Raw genomic sequence first — 16573 nt, 5'->3', positions numbered from 1 at the left:
AGGCAGCATCTGAGGAGGAGGAGATTCGATGTTTCGGGAACAAGCCCTTCATCAGGAATCTGGAATACATGAAGAGGCTGTTCTAAAAACAGAACTAAGTTCTCATTTCTAGTAGCGGATAGCTGCTGTGGTTTTCGAAATGCTGTACTGATGCAATGGACAGCTCTTTTCTAATGTTCAGATTGGGGTTAGGACGTCCTATGGCAGTTTAGAGACAACTTTATTTGGCATCTTAATCATGCTGTACTTGATCAGAAAACAAACAGTGACTTCTGTTGTCTACATTGAAGTAGAAAACACTGACTTTATGACCAGAAAACAGTAAAGAAATTTCAGCAACAAATTCTGATTTACGAAGGAAGTGGAATCTCTGGTCAAGAGGAAGAAGGAGGTTTATGTTAGGATGAGATGTGAAGGCTCAGTTAGGGCGCTTGAGGGTTACAAGGTAGCCAGGAAAGACCAAAAGAGAGAGTGCAGAAGAGCCAGGAGGAATCATGAGAAGTTGCTGACGGATAGGATTAGGGTAAACCCTAAGGCTTTCTAAAGGTATTTAAGGAATAAAAGAATGACAAGAGTAAGATTAGGGCCAATCAAGGATAGTAGTGGGAAGTTGTGTGTGGAGTCAGAGGAGATAGGGGAAACACCTAAATGAATATTTTTCGACATTATTCACTCTAGAAAATGATAATGTTGTCGAGGAGAATACGGAGATACAGGCTACTAGACTAGGTGGGATTGAGGTTCAAGGTAGAGGTATTAGAAATCCTGCAGAGTGTGAAAATAGACAAGTCCCCTGGGCCGGATGGGATTTATTCTAGGATCTTCTGGGAAGCCAGGGAGGAGATTGCCGAGCCTTTGGCATTGATCCTTAAATCTTCATTGTCTACAGGAATAGTGCCAGAAGACTGGAGGATAGCAAATGTGGTCCCCTTGTTCAAGAAGGGGAGTAGAGACAACCCTGGTAATTATAGACCAGTGAGCCTTACTTCAGTTGTTGGTAAAGTGTTGGAAAAGGTTATAAGAGATAGGATTTATAATCTGCTAGAAAAGAATAATTTGATTAGGGATAGTCAGCACGATTTTGTGAAGGGTAGGTCGTGCCTCACAAACCTTATTGAGTTCATTGAGAAGGTGACCAAACAGGTAGATGAGAGTAAACCGGTTGATGTGGCGTATATGGATTTCAGCAAGATGTTCGATAAAGTTCCCACAGTAGGCTATTGTACAAAATATGGAGGAATGGGATTGTGGGAGATATAGCAATTTGGATCAGTAATTGGCTTGCTGAAAGAAGACAGAGGGTGGTGGTTGATGGGAAATGTTCATCCTGGAGTCCAGTTACTAGTGGTGTACCGCAAGGGTCGGTGTTGGGACCACTGCTGTTCGTCATTTGTATAAACGACCTGGATGAGGGCATAGAAGGGTGAGTTAGTAAATTTGCAGATGACACTAAGGTCGGAGGAGTTGTGGTTAGTGACGAAGGATGTAGTAGGTTACAGAGAGACATAGATAAGCTGCAGAGCTGGGCTGAGAGGTGTCAAATAGAGATAAATGTGGACAAGCGTGAGGTGATTCCCTTTGGTCGGAGTAACCGGAATGCCAAGTATTGGGCTAATGGTAAGATTCTTGGTAGTGTAGATGAGCAGAGAGATCTCGGTGTCCAGGTACACAGATCCTTGAAAGTTGCCACCCAGGTTGACAGGGTTGTTAAGAAGGTAAAAACAATGACTGCAGATGCTCGAAACCAGATTCTGGATTAGTGGTGCTGGAAGAGCACAGCAATTCAGGCAGCATCCGACGAGCAGCAAAATCGACGTTTCGGGCAAAAGCCCTTCATCAGGAATAAAGGCAGAGAGCCTGAAGCATGGAGAGATAAGCTAGAGGAGGGTGGGGGTGGGGAGAAAGTAGCATAGAGTACAATAGGTGAGTGGGGGAGGAGATGAAGGTGAACACACCAGATGGCCTCCTCCTTTAGAGACCGCAATTTCCCTTCCCACGTGGTTAAAGATGCCCTCCAACGCATTTCTGCCTTTATTCCTGATGAAGGGCTTTTGCCTGAAACGTCGATTTTCCTGCTCGTCAGATGCTGCCTGAAGGGTTGTTAAGAAGGCATACAGTGTTTTAGCTTTTATTAATAGAGGGATCGAGTTCTGGAACCATGAGGTTATGCTACAGCTGTACAAAACTCTGGTGCGGCCGCACTTGGAGTACTGTATACAGTTCTGGTCACCGCATTATAAGAAGGATGTGGAAGCTTTGGAAAAGGTGCAGCGGAGATTTATTTGGATGTTGCCTGGTATGGAGGGAAGGTCTTACGAGGAAAGGCTGAGGGACTTGAGGCTATTTTCTTGAAGAGAGGAAGGTTGAGAGGTGACTTAACAGAAGATAATCAGAGGGTTAGATAGGGTGGACAGGGAGAACCTTTTTCCAAGAATGGTGACGGCGATCACGAGAGAGCATAGCTTTAAATTGAGGGGTGATAGATATAGGACAGATGTCAGAGGTAGTTTCTTTACTCAGAGAGTAGTAAGGGTGTGGAATGCTTTGCCTGCAACAGTAGTAGATTCGCCAACTTTAAGTACATTTAAGTCGTCATTGGACAAGCATATGTACGAACATGGAATAGTGTAGGTTAGATGGGCTTCAGATTGGTATGACAGGTCGGCGCAACATCGAGGGCCGAAGAGCCTGTATTGTGCTGTAATGTTATATCGGTGAAGTTGCTCATAGAATCAAATTTTAGCTAGTGGTACAGGTTCAACAAGTTGTCACCATATTTTGTTCCATCGAGGAAACACAAAACAACAGTATCGGCCATCAAGAACTTTAGCAGAGAAGAGAAAATGAAAATCCAGATCGTTGTGCTTGTCATAAGCTTAAAATTCAAATCAAATTACATTTGCCTTTCATTTTTTACTGCAGAAATTCAGGTGGTGTAATAAGATTTCTTTTCATGCATGAAAACTTGCCAACTGAAAATAACAGTTGCTGCTGTACCATTTTTCTATGCTCACAGTAGGTTTAAGTGACCATTTTGTTGGATATAATCTCTAAATATCCAGTGACCGTTGTCACTGGATATTTAGAGATTATATCCAACAAAATCATTTCAAAAGCTGCTTGTGGTGATTTTGCCATTTTACTTTAAGCCAATAATGAAATGAAATTCAGAAATGCAAAGATAATTTCAAAGATTTATTTAGACTTCTGAATAGATACAGCTGTCAAAATCTGATGTTATGATTTCATCTTGAGCAACTGAAAAATACTGTTTCTTTACAAACATAGACTACTTTATAAAGATGTACAAAAAAAACCCCAAAGTACAAAAATCTTAATCGTTCTTCTCAGAAGTTCCAAAACAGAAACTAATACTTTACTGGAGCCACATTTCGAAAAAAAAAATTTAGATTAAAAAAAGGACAAAGTTGGAAATAGATTATAAAGTTTCTGCTCTGAGAAGCCTCAGGACTGGAGCAACACAAAATTTCGATCACTTCACTCTTTATACTCCAAAAATTGTAGCAGTCTTTTTCTGTGTTCTGACGAAAGGTGGACAGCTCTGAAATTAAAAACAATTCGACATAAGCCAGAATGTCTTAATTTCATAAATCTTTTTAATTGAATGTTCCCATAACAGTTTGAGAGAAAAATGGCAGTTTCATCTGAAGTTAGTTTGATTAGAATTATCTATGCATTTAGCAAAGCCAGTGAAAGTTTTGAAAATGCATCTTGTAATTTATATAACATTAGAGCATGCCTTAAAGAAAAACTTACTTTAAGTGTTCTCCAAAGGTGGTGGTTATCCTGTAAATTGCAGTTTTCAATGATGCACGGAGGGCAAACCTCAGTGTTTTATAAGAAGAATCCACGAGAGTGCCTGTGGATCGAGGTGGCTTGCTGGAGGCATGAGGCAATTTAAAATGTTTGTCCACAGCCTGTTTAAAAATAATGCAATTAAAGCAAAAGTATGGATTACAGAGATTGAAAAAGAACTCTAATGGAAGCCTGGAAGGAAATGGCAAGTTAGGTTTATATAGTCTGAAGTTAAATATTAATAAACAAAAAGTTTGATCATGTTTCTCTCTTTTAGATGGTGACTGGCGTGCTCTACTTCATAGTTTCCAATGGATTCAGAAGTTAAATGGCGCAGTGGGTAAACATGCTATCCTTTCAGCTGGTACCTGTACCCAAATCCAATCTGAGTAATCAAACTTAAATGGCGTCTTTTCAACGAGACCAATACTGCAAACGAAATGGGTGGAGAGAGTTTGAACATAGGTCCAAGTATTTGCAGGTAGTGGGAAATACAAATAAGTGAAGATAATCTTGAACTGAGCACAGTAAGTTGTTACATTACAACAAACATACCAGTTACAAAATGAGCCTATAAAGTTTTCAAAGTGTGAAAGCACATCATTCCTAGATAAGTAGACAAACGCACACAATTACTTAAAAAATAAACAGAATTCAATTACCCATGATTGAAGACAGGAGATGTCCCTTGTGAGAGTCTCCTATACAATGAATCCCCCATACAATAGTCAATAAATGAGGAATCTTTATTTCACATAAGCAATTTAAAGAGTAGATAGCATTGAAGGCTCTCACGTTCAGTAGATATATTCCAATCCTTTATAAGTCAAAAGATAGGAACTGATTAAGTAACAAAGCAATAACCAAAACCTGAGTTTTCACAGATCTTGTACCTCTCCAAAGTGGAGAAAGAAGTCTGAAAACTGAATTTCAGTCATTTATATAAACCATTATATATTCCAAATAGACAGAAGTACATTGCTAACATGGACCGGCTTTAAGTTAACCTCAGGACTGATCATGTTTTGTCAGTTTAGTGGGGTTTATCTAGTGTGGAGAGGGGTATAAAGCAGAAATAATGCAAAACTTAAGGTAGGCTATATACTTGAATTGCAGATCATTTACGACAATAATATAATCCATGTAAAAAAGCAACATTCCAACACTGTGTAAAGCAGTGCCCACAAATAAATAAACCTTACCTCTTGGAGGGACAGCATGGCACACAGAATGGATGATAATGTTGTCTGTACTACACCATAGCAGTCTTCTCTAAATGAGGCTGCTACAAGGTGGGAGAGTCCTGCAAAAATAAAATTAGCTAAATCAAAATATCGGCAATTTTAAAATTTATTTATTCATTTTGTGGGATATGGGCATCACTGACTGGCCAGCATTTATTGCCTGTCTCTCATTCCCCTTGAGAAGATGGTGTTGAGCTGCCTTCTTGAACTGTTGCAATCATTTGGATCGAGCAACAGTAAGGGAATGGTGTAATATTTTCAAGTCAGGATGGTCAGTGGCTTGGAGAGGAACTTGAAGGTGGTGGTGTTTCCATATATCTGCTGCCCTTGCCCTTCAAAATGGAAGTGGTCACGGGATTTGGAAGGTGCTGTCTGAGGATCTTTGGTGAATTTCTGCAGTGCATAGTAGCAGATAGTACACACTGCTGCTACTGAACATCGGTGGTGGAGAGACTGGATGCTTGTGGATGTAGTGCTAATCAAGTGGCTGCTTTATCCTGGATGGTACCAAGCTTCTTGAATATTGTTAGGGCTGCACTCATCCAGGCAAGTGGGAAGTATTCCATCACACTCCTGACTTGTGCCTTGTAGATGGTGGACAGGCTTTGGGGAGTCAGGAGGTGAGATACTTGCTGCAGTATTCCTAGCCCCTGACCAGTTCTTGTAGCCACTGTATTTATGTGGTGAGTTCAGTTGACTTTCTGATCAATGATAACTCCCAGGATGTTGATAGTGTTGATTAGAGAACTTCCTTATGCTGGTGATGCAAGAGTAGTTGCCTCGACAGATGATCAGTTCCAAAGGCTCATGGAATTAATGTTCTCCCTCAGCAGTGTTAAGAAAACTGACTCAATTATACACGAAAAGGCAGTAGTCAGCAAATTCTGCTGACTTTGATCTACAATGATAGACAACCTGTACTTTGATATTGCATACACCTCAGAAAGGCAGCCAAAACTTTGGCTAACAAAACATGGAAAAAAAAACTGACCCACAGAACCAAAGATTCTAATCAAGAAGGCCTGCATAATCAATGCATTGTTTTACAGCAGTGAAATCTGAACAACCTACACCTGCCATGTAAAAAAAAAGCTTAACTTCCATCTTTGCAAAGCATCCTGTTACTTCATATCAAGACAAAACCACCGATAAAGCAGTCCTTTCTCGATCAAGGTTACCGAACATACTACCATCAATCAAGCAGAGGCAGCTGTGCTGGCCTGCTTTGGATGGTAAATGCTACAACCCCAAAATGTACGACATGATGCCACAGTCCTTGCCAAGACAACATCAGTGGCTGAACCTCTGATCCATGGATGCTGTCAAAAGGGACAAGCAACTCATCAACGTCAATCATAATGAGTGTAAAACTCATTAGCTGATGATCGACACAAACAGCCACAGTGGCTCAGTGGTTAGCACTGCTGTCTCAGCACCAGGGTCCTGGGTTCAATTCCAACCTTGGGCAATTGTTGGTGTGGAGTTCACATATTCTCCACATGCCTGCGTGGGTTTCCTCCAGGTGCTTTGGTTTCCTCTCCCAGTCCAAGATTTGCAGGTTACGTGAACTGGTTGTGCTAAATTGCCCATAATGTCCAGGGATGTGCAGGTTAGGTGAATTAGCCATGGGAAGTGGAAGGTTACAGGAATAGGGAAAGGGGCGGTTGGCTCTTCAGATGGTCGGTATAGACTCAATGGGATGAATGGCCTGCTTCCACGCTATATTAGTTTATGAATATCTGCTGGTTAGAAATCCACCACCATTTCAGAAGATCCAAAGCAGATGCCTGGCCTATAAACAAGTCATCAGCAGAGATCATCCCACATCACCAGCGCAGGACAACTTCATATTTGGCACTTGTGACAGACTGTTTCCATGAGGCATTTGATAAATTATACATAAAAAAGATATTGGGGAAAATAAAAGTTCACGGTCTTGGGGATAGCATGGAGAAAGAACAAGAAGCAGAGAACAGGCATAAAAGGGTCATTTTCTGGTTGACAAGATATAGTAAGTGATGTGCCATAGGGACCTCAAATGCTTTCAATAAATATAAAGTACTTGGATGTAATGACCTAAGGTATGATCGCCAAACTCGCTGATGACACGAAAGTAGTAGGAAAGAAAATTATGAAGAGGACATTAAGGGATATAGATATTTTTATGTGGACAGACATCTGGCAAATGTAGTAAAATGTGGGAGAATGTGAAACTGTCCATTTTGGCAGTACAAATAAAAAGCATATTGTCTAAATGGGGAAATTGCAGAGCTCAGATGCAGCAGGATCTGGGCGTCCTATCACATGAATCACAAGAGGCTTGTATGCAGATACAGCAAGTAATTATGTACATTTACTTAGCATTTAAAGTTTACCAAGCTGCAGAAAGTCCTGATTGATTGCGCTGATGATTGACTAACAACTGAGCACGAAACTTGGAGAAAAGAAGTTGCTCTCGAATTATTCTGCAATTTGGAGTTAAATTTATTAAGTTTATTGACTACATTTATGATAAATAATGCTCAAAACAATCCAGTTCTTTGATTCAATTTGAAGCCCTTGGAGCATATTGATAATGCAATGCTGCAAATCAGCAGTTTGGGGTGATAACAGTCAATTAATTGGACATTCCAGTTCACTGTGACTTTTAAACCCAGTATTGTTTGATAGGGTCAATGCTATGCTGTAATCAGATAGATAAAGTGTAAAACCTCAGTATTTTTAAAAAAATGCTTTTTGTTATCATTTACATCCAGTAGCGAAGGGGTAAATTTAAAATACATAAAATATTTGAAAATTACTCTGCTATTCTGAGATCTGTAGAGTAAACTAATTAACATCTCAGATCAATGACCTTTCACCAGAATTGGTTGGAATTAAATACATATTCATGACTCCTACTTCTAAACCTGAAGGAGGAACAACAGAATAGATCAATAACAATCCTGAAATATAGGAAATTCAATTAAAAAGAAATCTCATTAAAGACTGTTGTAGACTTTAAGTAATCTTCTAACAGAATAAATACAAAACTACGAATGCAAGTTGAAAAATCCTTAATTTTAAAAAGGATTCTTGTTCAAGAGAATTAAAGGGGTGTGATAAACTATGATCAGTTCAACAATGCACCTGGAAAGATTATGCAACATAGTTATCCAGCAAAAATCAGAATCAAGGTAAGTAATGTAGAGCACTACGGTTCAGTTGAAAAGATTCTAACAAGAAAATTGAAAAGACACTGAAAGGCATGACAACAATAGCGTGACAGAGTGAAATATTACTGGAAATAATTAAATTAAACGAAATGCTTGCGCACACACACCACACAGTACACTGCTGAACTTGCTCAGTCATCTTTAATACTCTCTTTCATTTCTCTCATCCCTTTTGGGCTCGAGTTGAAGGGTGGCATGAGTGTGATTAAAATGGAATCACTACAGGTTACAGGCTGTATTCAGAATGTGTGGTGAGCATATAGGAATAGGGTGTTATTGAAGTCCATAGCCAACTTTCAAGTTGGGCTGAAGGAGGTGGTAATCTAATGCACAACTAAATTGCATATAAGAAAATGCTTGTCTTAACCTGGATATTCACAGGATAATAATTTGGAAAGCAAATGTCCAAACAATCATGATGTTGTCCATTTTCTTTTGTCCAGATGAACAAAAAGCATATTTAGCATCTCACAACAGCAACCCTCCTAAAATTATAGATCTCGAATTGGGTGAGGCAAGTGAAGGTACTATAGCCAAGTTTGCAGTTGTCAGAAAAATAGTTGGATTTGCAAATTGTAAACATGACAAAGTATTTACTGAGGAATATAGACCAACTAAGCAAGTGGGTAAGAACTTGGCAGATGGAATATACTGTGGTAAAATGTGGGTATATGCATTTTTAGGAGAAACTGAATATCATTTAAATGCCTGTAGAAAGCTTCAGTACAGAAAGATTTGGGAATTCTCATTCTCAAATCAAATGTTGGTATTTATTTCAAAAAGGACAAAATATAAAAATAGGAAGTCTTGCTAAAACTTCACAAAGACTATAGATGGCAATACAGTGAACAGTGTGGGTCCCCTTATCTAAGGAAAGATATGCTGGCATTTGAGGCAATCCAGAGAAGGTTCACGAGGTGATAGCAATATTGAGGAATTTTCTTTATAGAGAGGTCGGAGTAGATTTGGCTTGTACTTCTTGGAGCCTACTGAACATAGAAGATTCTTAAGGGGCTTGACAGGTAGATGTGGAGAGATTGTTTCCCTTTGAGGGAATCTAGGATCAGAGGGCATAATCTAAGAATAAAGGGTCACCCAATTAGAACTGATGAGAAGGAATTTCTTTTTTGGGCAGGAGTCAACCTGCAGAATTACTTTACTGCGGATGGTTGTAGAAACTGGTTGTTAAACATAGTCAAGGCTGATGTAGGCAAATGTTTAATCAGTCACAGAATAAAGGATTTATGGTAAAAAGACAGGATAGTAAAGTTGAGAATTATCAGATCAGATATGTTCTTAATTGGCCAAATGACCTAATTCTACTTCTTTCTTATAATCTTATGAAAATTTCTACAGACAAGCATTCATTGGATACCTTTAAAAAGAACACAGGTTAGGTCAAAGTGAAAACAAATAGCTAGCTGCTAAAGAACAATTCCTCAATAATGGTGTGGCAGCATCTGAGAAGAGAAACAGAATTAATCTTTTGAGCCTAAGATGATTCTTCATTTCCATTCTGAACAGTTGTGCTATACTCAAAGCGCCAACTCTTTCTCCACAGATGCTGCTAGACCTGCTGAGTTTTTCCAGCATTCTCGCTGCTCGGTTTAGATTTCCAGCATCAGGAGTATTTTGCTTTTAACCTTAAAAGGTTATTTTGTCCTGGATTCTTTGAAGAGAGGTTGTAAGGCAGAGATGCCAAACAATCTGTGCAGCCTTGGGGTGTTTTTTTAAAAAAGTTGGAACAATGGAAGCAACCTGGGTGTGGCCAGGTCTCACCGACCAAGCTCTCCAGTTTTTTAAAAAAAAACTCTTTAGCAACAGAAGCTGTTGGAGGTCTGAAAAGAGTTGGAAACTTCAGTGAATGTCTCTTGGCTGCTACATTGTCTGAATTTTCTCTTGATGTTCCTTCCTCTTGGATTGGAGAACTCCATATAAGAATTCTATCTGAATTTGCCTTTTTGCCAAGGAGTGTTTTATGGAATGTTACTATATTGGAACAATTAATTAGTATAAGGTATTGTATCTATTATTTGGTTAAGTTTTCCAATAGTTAAGTTATTCTAAATTTCTCTTTTGTTTGAATTTTAACTATAGTGTTTAAATAATTCTATTTTGCTTAATGATAAGTAGTTTGACCAGTCGCATTGCATCTGGAACACGGCACTTCACATCTACCTTTAAACTAAGAAAAGGTTAGGGTCTAAGCTCCTTCCTTAAAATATTTTGAGAGGGTCTAGTCTGATTCACAAGTACTTTAGAAAGATTACATACTTAATGGGTAGGATAGAAACTAGAAACCACCAGACCTAAATGAAAAACTGCAATAACATTTGGGTTGTATTTAGTATAAATATGTTTCACATTAAATGGAATTGTATTGACGGTGAGAAGAAATTCCTTAATAGTTATGGTTTAATTCGGTAAATGGCATATTTCATACCTTCAAGGGCCCATATATGTGCTTGACTGTTGGCAAATAGAGCCTGACTTGAAGCTTCCGGGAGCTGAAAAGAAAATGTAATTAAAACTAATCTTATTTAATTATGAAGAAGTAAAAAAAAATGTATATCATAAGAAAAATTGACAAGACACAGCAGCTGGAATTTTCAAACATCATGATACATCAGTCAGGCACACAAAAACATCACAATTACCAAGTGTAACATACTTAAAGCCCTTACTCTATTATTCCAAAGCAACTCACCGATTTCTTTTTAATAAAAGTGAGACATGGGTAACAGAAAATAGTCAAGTGAAAAGATGGCTTGTATGAAATATGATTTAAAAGAACTTTATTTCTCTCACATACCTAACATAACCGTTCGATGTGTAGATGCACTGAACTTTACACAGATGCTGCTCAACTAACTGATCATTTCCAGCAATTTTTGTTTTTATTTAAAGTGTTTTGGAGCTCTGAATGGAATATTGCTGGTCATAGACTTTAAATTTACAGTACGGAAATAAAACCATTCAGTTCAATAGGTCTCTGCTGTTTATGTTTCACAGGATTAGCAACGGATACCAGAAAATAGTCGATTTATTTAAAAATAGTCTGTAAAGTAATTTGACACTGGATCCTAATATATTAGCCTCATTGGCATTTCTATATGAGACATTGCACATTAGTGTTCACTTGTAAAATAAATTTGCTAATACTGAAAACAAAATCAGGGCTGAAATATGTTACTCCACTGCTCATTATTGATGAGAGACCAAGTTCCAAGACAAAGGATAATTCCAGGTTTTAGGTAATTTGAAGGTACAATGGAGAGATTATCCATGGTTAGTTAAAACTAAAAAGTCATAAAAATCTAGTGTAACCAAAGGAGAAAAAACAAAACGCGAGAGCTTCTCCTATAACTTTTTCATCCCCATCCCATTCTAGTATTACTTTCTCTTTTGTTTCCCAAATGTGGTATCAATCAATTCCTTAAAGTTTAATGCTGTCCTGTTAACTCTGCATTTTTTTGTCCTAATTTGCCTCCTCATTCATGAAAGAAAGCAATGGTTTCACCCTGTGTGTTCACAGGTTAACTCTGCCTGATGGAACCAATTTCCACAGATCGCTCTGCTGAATCAGAAGCTGACATGAGGGACAAGATCACATGCCCTTTGCTTAATTAGGATTTAATTATCCTGAATTTTCCAAAAAAAGGGTAGATTTTAACTTGACTGGACCTATGACATAAGCACTTATAAAATACCCTGCCCAGCTTGTGGTCAATTGCTTCATCAGGAATCTCTCCTGTCCGAAACGTCGATTTTCCTGCTCCTCTCTAATCTTGACTCTAATCTCCAGCATCTGCAGTCCTTACTTTCGCCTTGTGGTCAATTGCTGCCCTTTCAGTGAATTGAAAACTACTTTGGTTAAATTACAAGAATAGTTTTGGAAGCAAACATTTCATGCTTATTTACTATCTCTTTTCTGTTAGTATTAAATACGACCAGACTGCTGGTGCCATTAATTTGTACTGGGTCTGGATGATAATTATGCTAATTTACACGGTGCCATGGTCAGAACTCCAAATGACTTCAGAATTGGAGGTTTAAGGAACCAAAAGGATTAAAACCCGGAAACAACCATAAGCCTTTGAAATCTGTTGCCTGATCAGATTGAGAAGCTCAGTATTAACTTCCTGCTTGAGGAGCTAAAGCTTAAAAAAAATATTAATGCAGAAATGAAAGATATGACACTATTCATTATACAAGCATGGAGCGTTTATAAAATCTGAGACACAAACAGAAGCTTATCTTTTCCAAAGGAAAGATGAGTCCTTTATGTATTATGGGTATGCACTTTCTAAAAATATTTACAGCTGCCAAATGAAATATTTGCAAGACTTTAGGAATGACCCAAATGCATTGGGAGAGTGTAGAAGAGGGTTACAAGAATGGTTCGAGGTTGGGAAACTTCAATTATGTGGATAGATTGGAGAAGTTTGAACTATTTCTTTTTGAAGAGAAGGCTAAGAGATGATTTGATAGAAGTTGCTAAATTAATGACAGACCTGGACAGAGTAGATGGAGAGAAATTGCTCCCACTTGTACAAAGATCAAAATTGGAGAGCACAGGTATTTTGCAAAAGGAGCAAATGGGAAGTGAGACTTTTCTTACACAGAGTGAGTAGTCAGGATATGGGATGCAGTTCAAGTGAGGAATTCAAGAGGTCATTAGATGATTATTTAAATGGAAACAATGTGTAAGAATATGGGGAAAGACAGGAGATTGGCACCAAGTCAAAATGCTCAGACAGCCAGTGCAGATACTGTAGGCTGAATAATCTTCTTCTGCACTGTAACAACTGTATGTGCTTAGCCTCTCGATTCAAAATAAAAATGCTCACATTCTCCCTGAATTAGTAGTCAACAACATGGTGAGAAAGAGACTTGCATTTACATTTCTAAACTGATTTTACGCCAAAGAAATGAGCTGGACACAACTTCCATCTAATAAAATGAAAAAAGCATTCGATTAGGAAGCCAGTGCCAAGAAGAGCCCCCCCAAAATAATAAATCATTGAATGATTGCATCTAGCGGGGTCATTAATGCAAGGATGTTGAACAAGACTACAAAGGGACAAGCAATGCAGCATGCAACATGCATGATTTCCAAAAAGACATATTCTTACATGCTGTTGATCTGATGCAACAAAAATTAAACTCACAACTGTACCTTTTTAAATAAATACATTACCAGCCCTCGCTTCGACAAGAAAGACTTAACCTAAATGAACAAAGCATATTTCAAAACCGCATTAATACATTTTGGTTAAAAGGTGCTGGATGAAGGCTGAAGGTTATATTTCATAACACCACCAACTAGATAAGCCACCAATCCAGAACCGAGCTGTACTCTGTGTCACAATATACGAAAGCTCTGTCCAATCATGCCACATATTTGACATATTGAAACCAGTCATTTAACAGAAATGAGATAACGAGAATCCAGAGAAAGTATATTCCTGTCAGGGTGAAAGGAAAGGCTGGTAGGTATAAAAGGAAGCATATGTAAGGTACAGACAGGATAGATCAAATGAATCCTTAGAAGAGTATAAAGGAAGTAGGAGTATACTTAAGAGGGAAATGAGGAGGGCAAAAAGGGGACATGAGATAGTTTTGGCAAATAGAATTAAGGAGAATCCAAAGGGTTTGTACAAATACATTAAGGACAAAAGGGTAACTAGGGAGAGAATAGGGCCCCTCAAAGATCAGTAAGGAAGCCTTTGTATGGAGCCACAGAAAATGGGGGAGATACTAAATGAGTATTTTGCATTCAGTATTTACTGTGGAAAAGGATATGGAAGATACAGACTGCAGGGAAATAGATGGTGACATCTGGCAAAATGTCCAGGTTACAGAGGAGGAAGTGCTGGATGTCTTGAAACGGGTAAAGGTGGATAAATCCCCAGGACCTGATCAGATGTACCCTAGAACTCTGTGGAAAGCTAGAGAAGTGATTGCTGGGCCTCTTGCTGAGATATCTGTATCATTGATAGTCACGGATGAGTTGCCAGAAAACTGGAGGTTGGCAAACGTAGTGCCGCTGTTTAAGAAGGGTGGTAAGGACAAGCCAGGGAACTATAGACCAGTTAACCTGACCTCGGTGGTGGGCAAGTTGTCGGAGGGAATCCTGAGGTACAAGATGTACATGTATTTGGAAAGACAAGGACTGATTAGGGATAGTCAACATGGTTTTGTGCGTGGGAAATCATGAGTTTTTTGAAGTAACAAAGAGGATTGATGAGGGCAGAGCAGTAGATGCGATGTATATGGACTTCAGTAAGGCATTCGACAAGGTTCCCCATGGGAGACTGGTTAGCAAGATTGGATCTCATGGAATACAGGGAGAACTAGCCATTTGGTATGTTTTCTTTTATCGGTCAGAGTACCGAGTACAGGAGTTGGGAGGTCATGTTGCCGCTTTACAGGTCATTGGTTAGGCCACTGTTGGAATATTGCATGTAATTCTAGTCTCCGTCCTATCAGAAAGATGTTGTGAAACTTGAAAGCGTTCAGAAAAAATTTACAAGGATGTCGCCAGGGTTGGAGGATTTGAGGTATAGGGAGAGGCTGAACAAGCTGGGGCTGTTTTCTCTGGAGCGTCGGAGGCTGAGGGATGACCTTATCGAGGTTTACAAAATTGAGGGGTAAGGATAGGGCAAATAGACAAAGTCTTTTCCATGGGGTGGGGGAGTCTAGAACTAGAGGGGCATAGGTTTAGGGTGAGAGGGAAAATACATAAAAGAGACGTAAGGGGTAACTTTTTCACATAGAGGGTGGTGCGAGTATGCAATGAGCTGCCTTGGAAGTGGTGGAGGCTGGTACAATTGCAACATTTAAGAGGCATTTGGATGGGTATATGAATAGGAAGGGTTTGGAGGGATATGGGCAGGGTGCTGGCAGGTGGGACTGGATTGGGTTGGGATATCTGGTCAGCATGGACGGGTTGGACTGAAGGGTCTGTTTCCATGCTTTACATCTCTATGACTCTATAACTTATTTTAAAAAACAAATAACCCATGCGTAGACTGAAAGATGATCCCAAAGATGTTACTGTACAATGCCTTGAAGAGTCTGAAATGCCTTTGCAATGCCCTTGCATATAGTGTAAAAATGCATCAGTTTGCAAAATAATTGTAAAATAGAAAAACTCAGACATTGACAAAGGAAACCCACATTAAAAACAAATCAAACATCTGTAAAAGGTGTACACTAATGCAAGAAACATCCATCACTTGGCTGTCAGTTTTCCAAATCTTTGTTCCCTCCTCTAATAACTATACCTGAACCAGTGAATTATTTACATGAATCTCTGAACAGCAAATCTGTCATCATAACTGGCTCAGATTCTGATGTCAATTGATGTCGAGGCAAAATATGTTCCAACATGATTGACAAATTGCTTTCAATTGAGTGTTTCCAACTGTTTTTGAATCAGGGGTTTTCTAGAATCAAGAATACCTCTCCCTCGGTCAAAACTTTACTGTACATAAATAATGAAATATTGCTTCCATTGGTGGGAAAATAAAGGAGAAAATCAAAATTTCAGACTGAATGAAACAAGATAAAAGACAGGTGCAAAGATATTAATTGGAAAAGCTTTGTGCAATGTTTAGGTTTACTTCGGGTTAAACCGCACTGGCTCATTTTGACAATTCCATGTGGGGGTCACCACAGATCTGGGACCTCAGTTCAGAACTGTCACCTTCACAAAAATGATGTCCAAACTAGAGTCAGAGTCAAAGGAAATAATGAAACAGATGGGGTGTATTAAAATTAGCATTGAATGGGGAGCCTCATCATATCTTCTGCAGTGCAGGAGGAATCAGGCTACAGTTTCAGGAATAAATTCCAGGTGATCAGAACGTACTACCAGTTAGAGGACTTTACACCTACTATTGCCAGAATGTTATACCACTTTTGATGATGATTCTCTCAAGTTTTACCAGTAATATGTATTAATGTAATTCCTATGAGTGACAATGAGTTGCTGATTACATTTAGGCTCTTCCCGGTTTTGGTTTCCCCAGTGTTGGATTCTCCTGGTCACCAGCTTGTAGATAACCTCAAGGTACTTGGAACCTGTGGTGCATAACGATGAGCGAAAGTATTCTGTCACAGAGAGGACTCAACCTTTATTAGTTAAATGCAGGAATATCTGTCAAACCTTAAGGCAACAGATAATCAAAATGTCACACAGTCAAAACCTCAGTTTTGTCTCTAGCAACAGTTGGTAATTTTAGTTGGAGGGGCAGAGCTGCAAGTGACCAGCTGCCACAAGTATTATCTACC

General features: G+C 38.9%; 1 protein-coding gene across 2 annotated transcripts in view; it reads right to left on the bottom strand.

The window, feature by feature from the left end:
* Positions 1 to 3182: 3182 nt before the first annotated feature.
* Positions 3183 to 16573, bottom strand: part of ndc1 (NDC1 transmembrane nucleoporin) — a 28098-nt gene continuing 14707 nt past the window's right edge. Inside the window, exons 14-18 of one of the 2 annotated variants that reach the window (XM_043699625.2) lie at positions 13455 to 13505; positions 10719 to 10782; positions 5019 to 5119; positions 3778 to 3938; positions 3183 to 3562 (exon numbers count right to left, since the gene is read on the bottom strand). In XM_043699625.2, the coding sequence (XP_043555560.2) occupies positions 3499 to 3562; positions 3778 to 3938; positions 5019 to 5119; positions 10719 to 10782; positions 13455 to 13505 (441 nt within the window). In that variant the 3' untranslated portion in view covers positions 3183 to 3498. The remainder of the gene's footprint in view (positions 3563 to 3777; positions 3939 to 5018; positions 5120 to 10718; positions 10783 to 13454; positions 13506 to 16573) is intronic. The other variant, XM_043699626.2, reaches the window with a different exon arrangement.

The sequence above is a fragment of the Chiloscyllium plagiosum genome, unplaced genomic scaffold (assembly GCF_037043375.1).
Source record: "Chiloscyllium plagiosum isolate Xiang-an unplaced genomic scaffold, Cpla_swu_hap1 HiC_scaffold_9, whole genome shotgun sequence".
Lineage (NCBI taxonomy): Eukaryota > Metazoa > Chordata > Chondrichthyes > Orectolobiformes > Hemiscylliidae > Chiloscyllium > Chiloscyllium plagiosum.
This window is presented reverse-complemented; position numbering and strand designations above follow the sequence as displayed.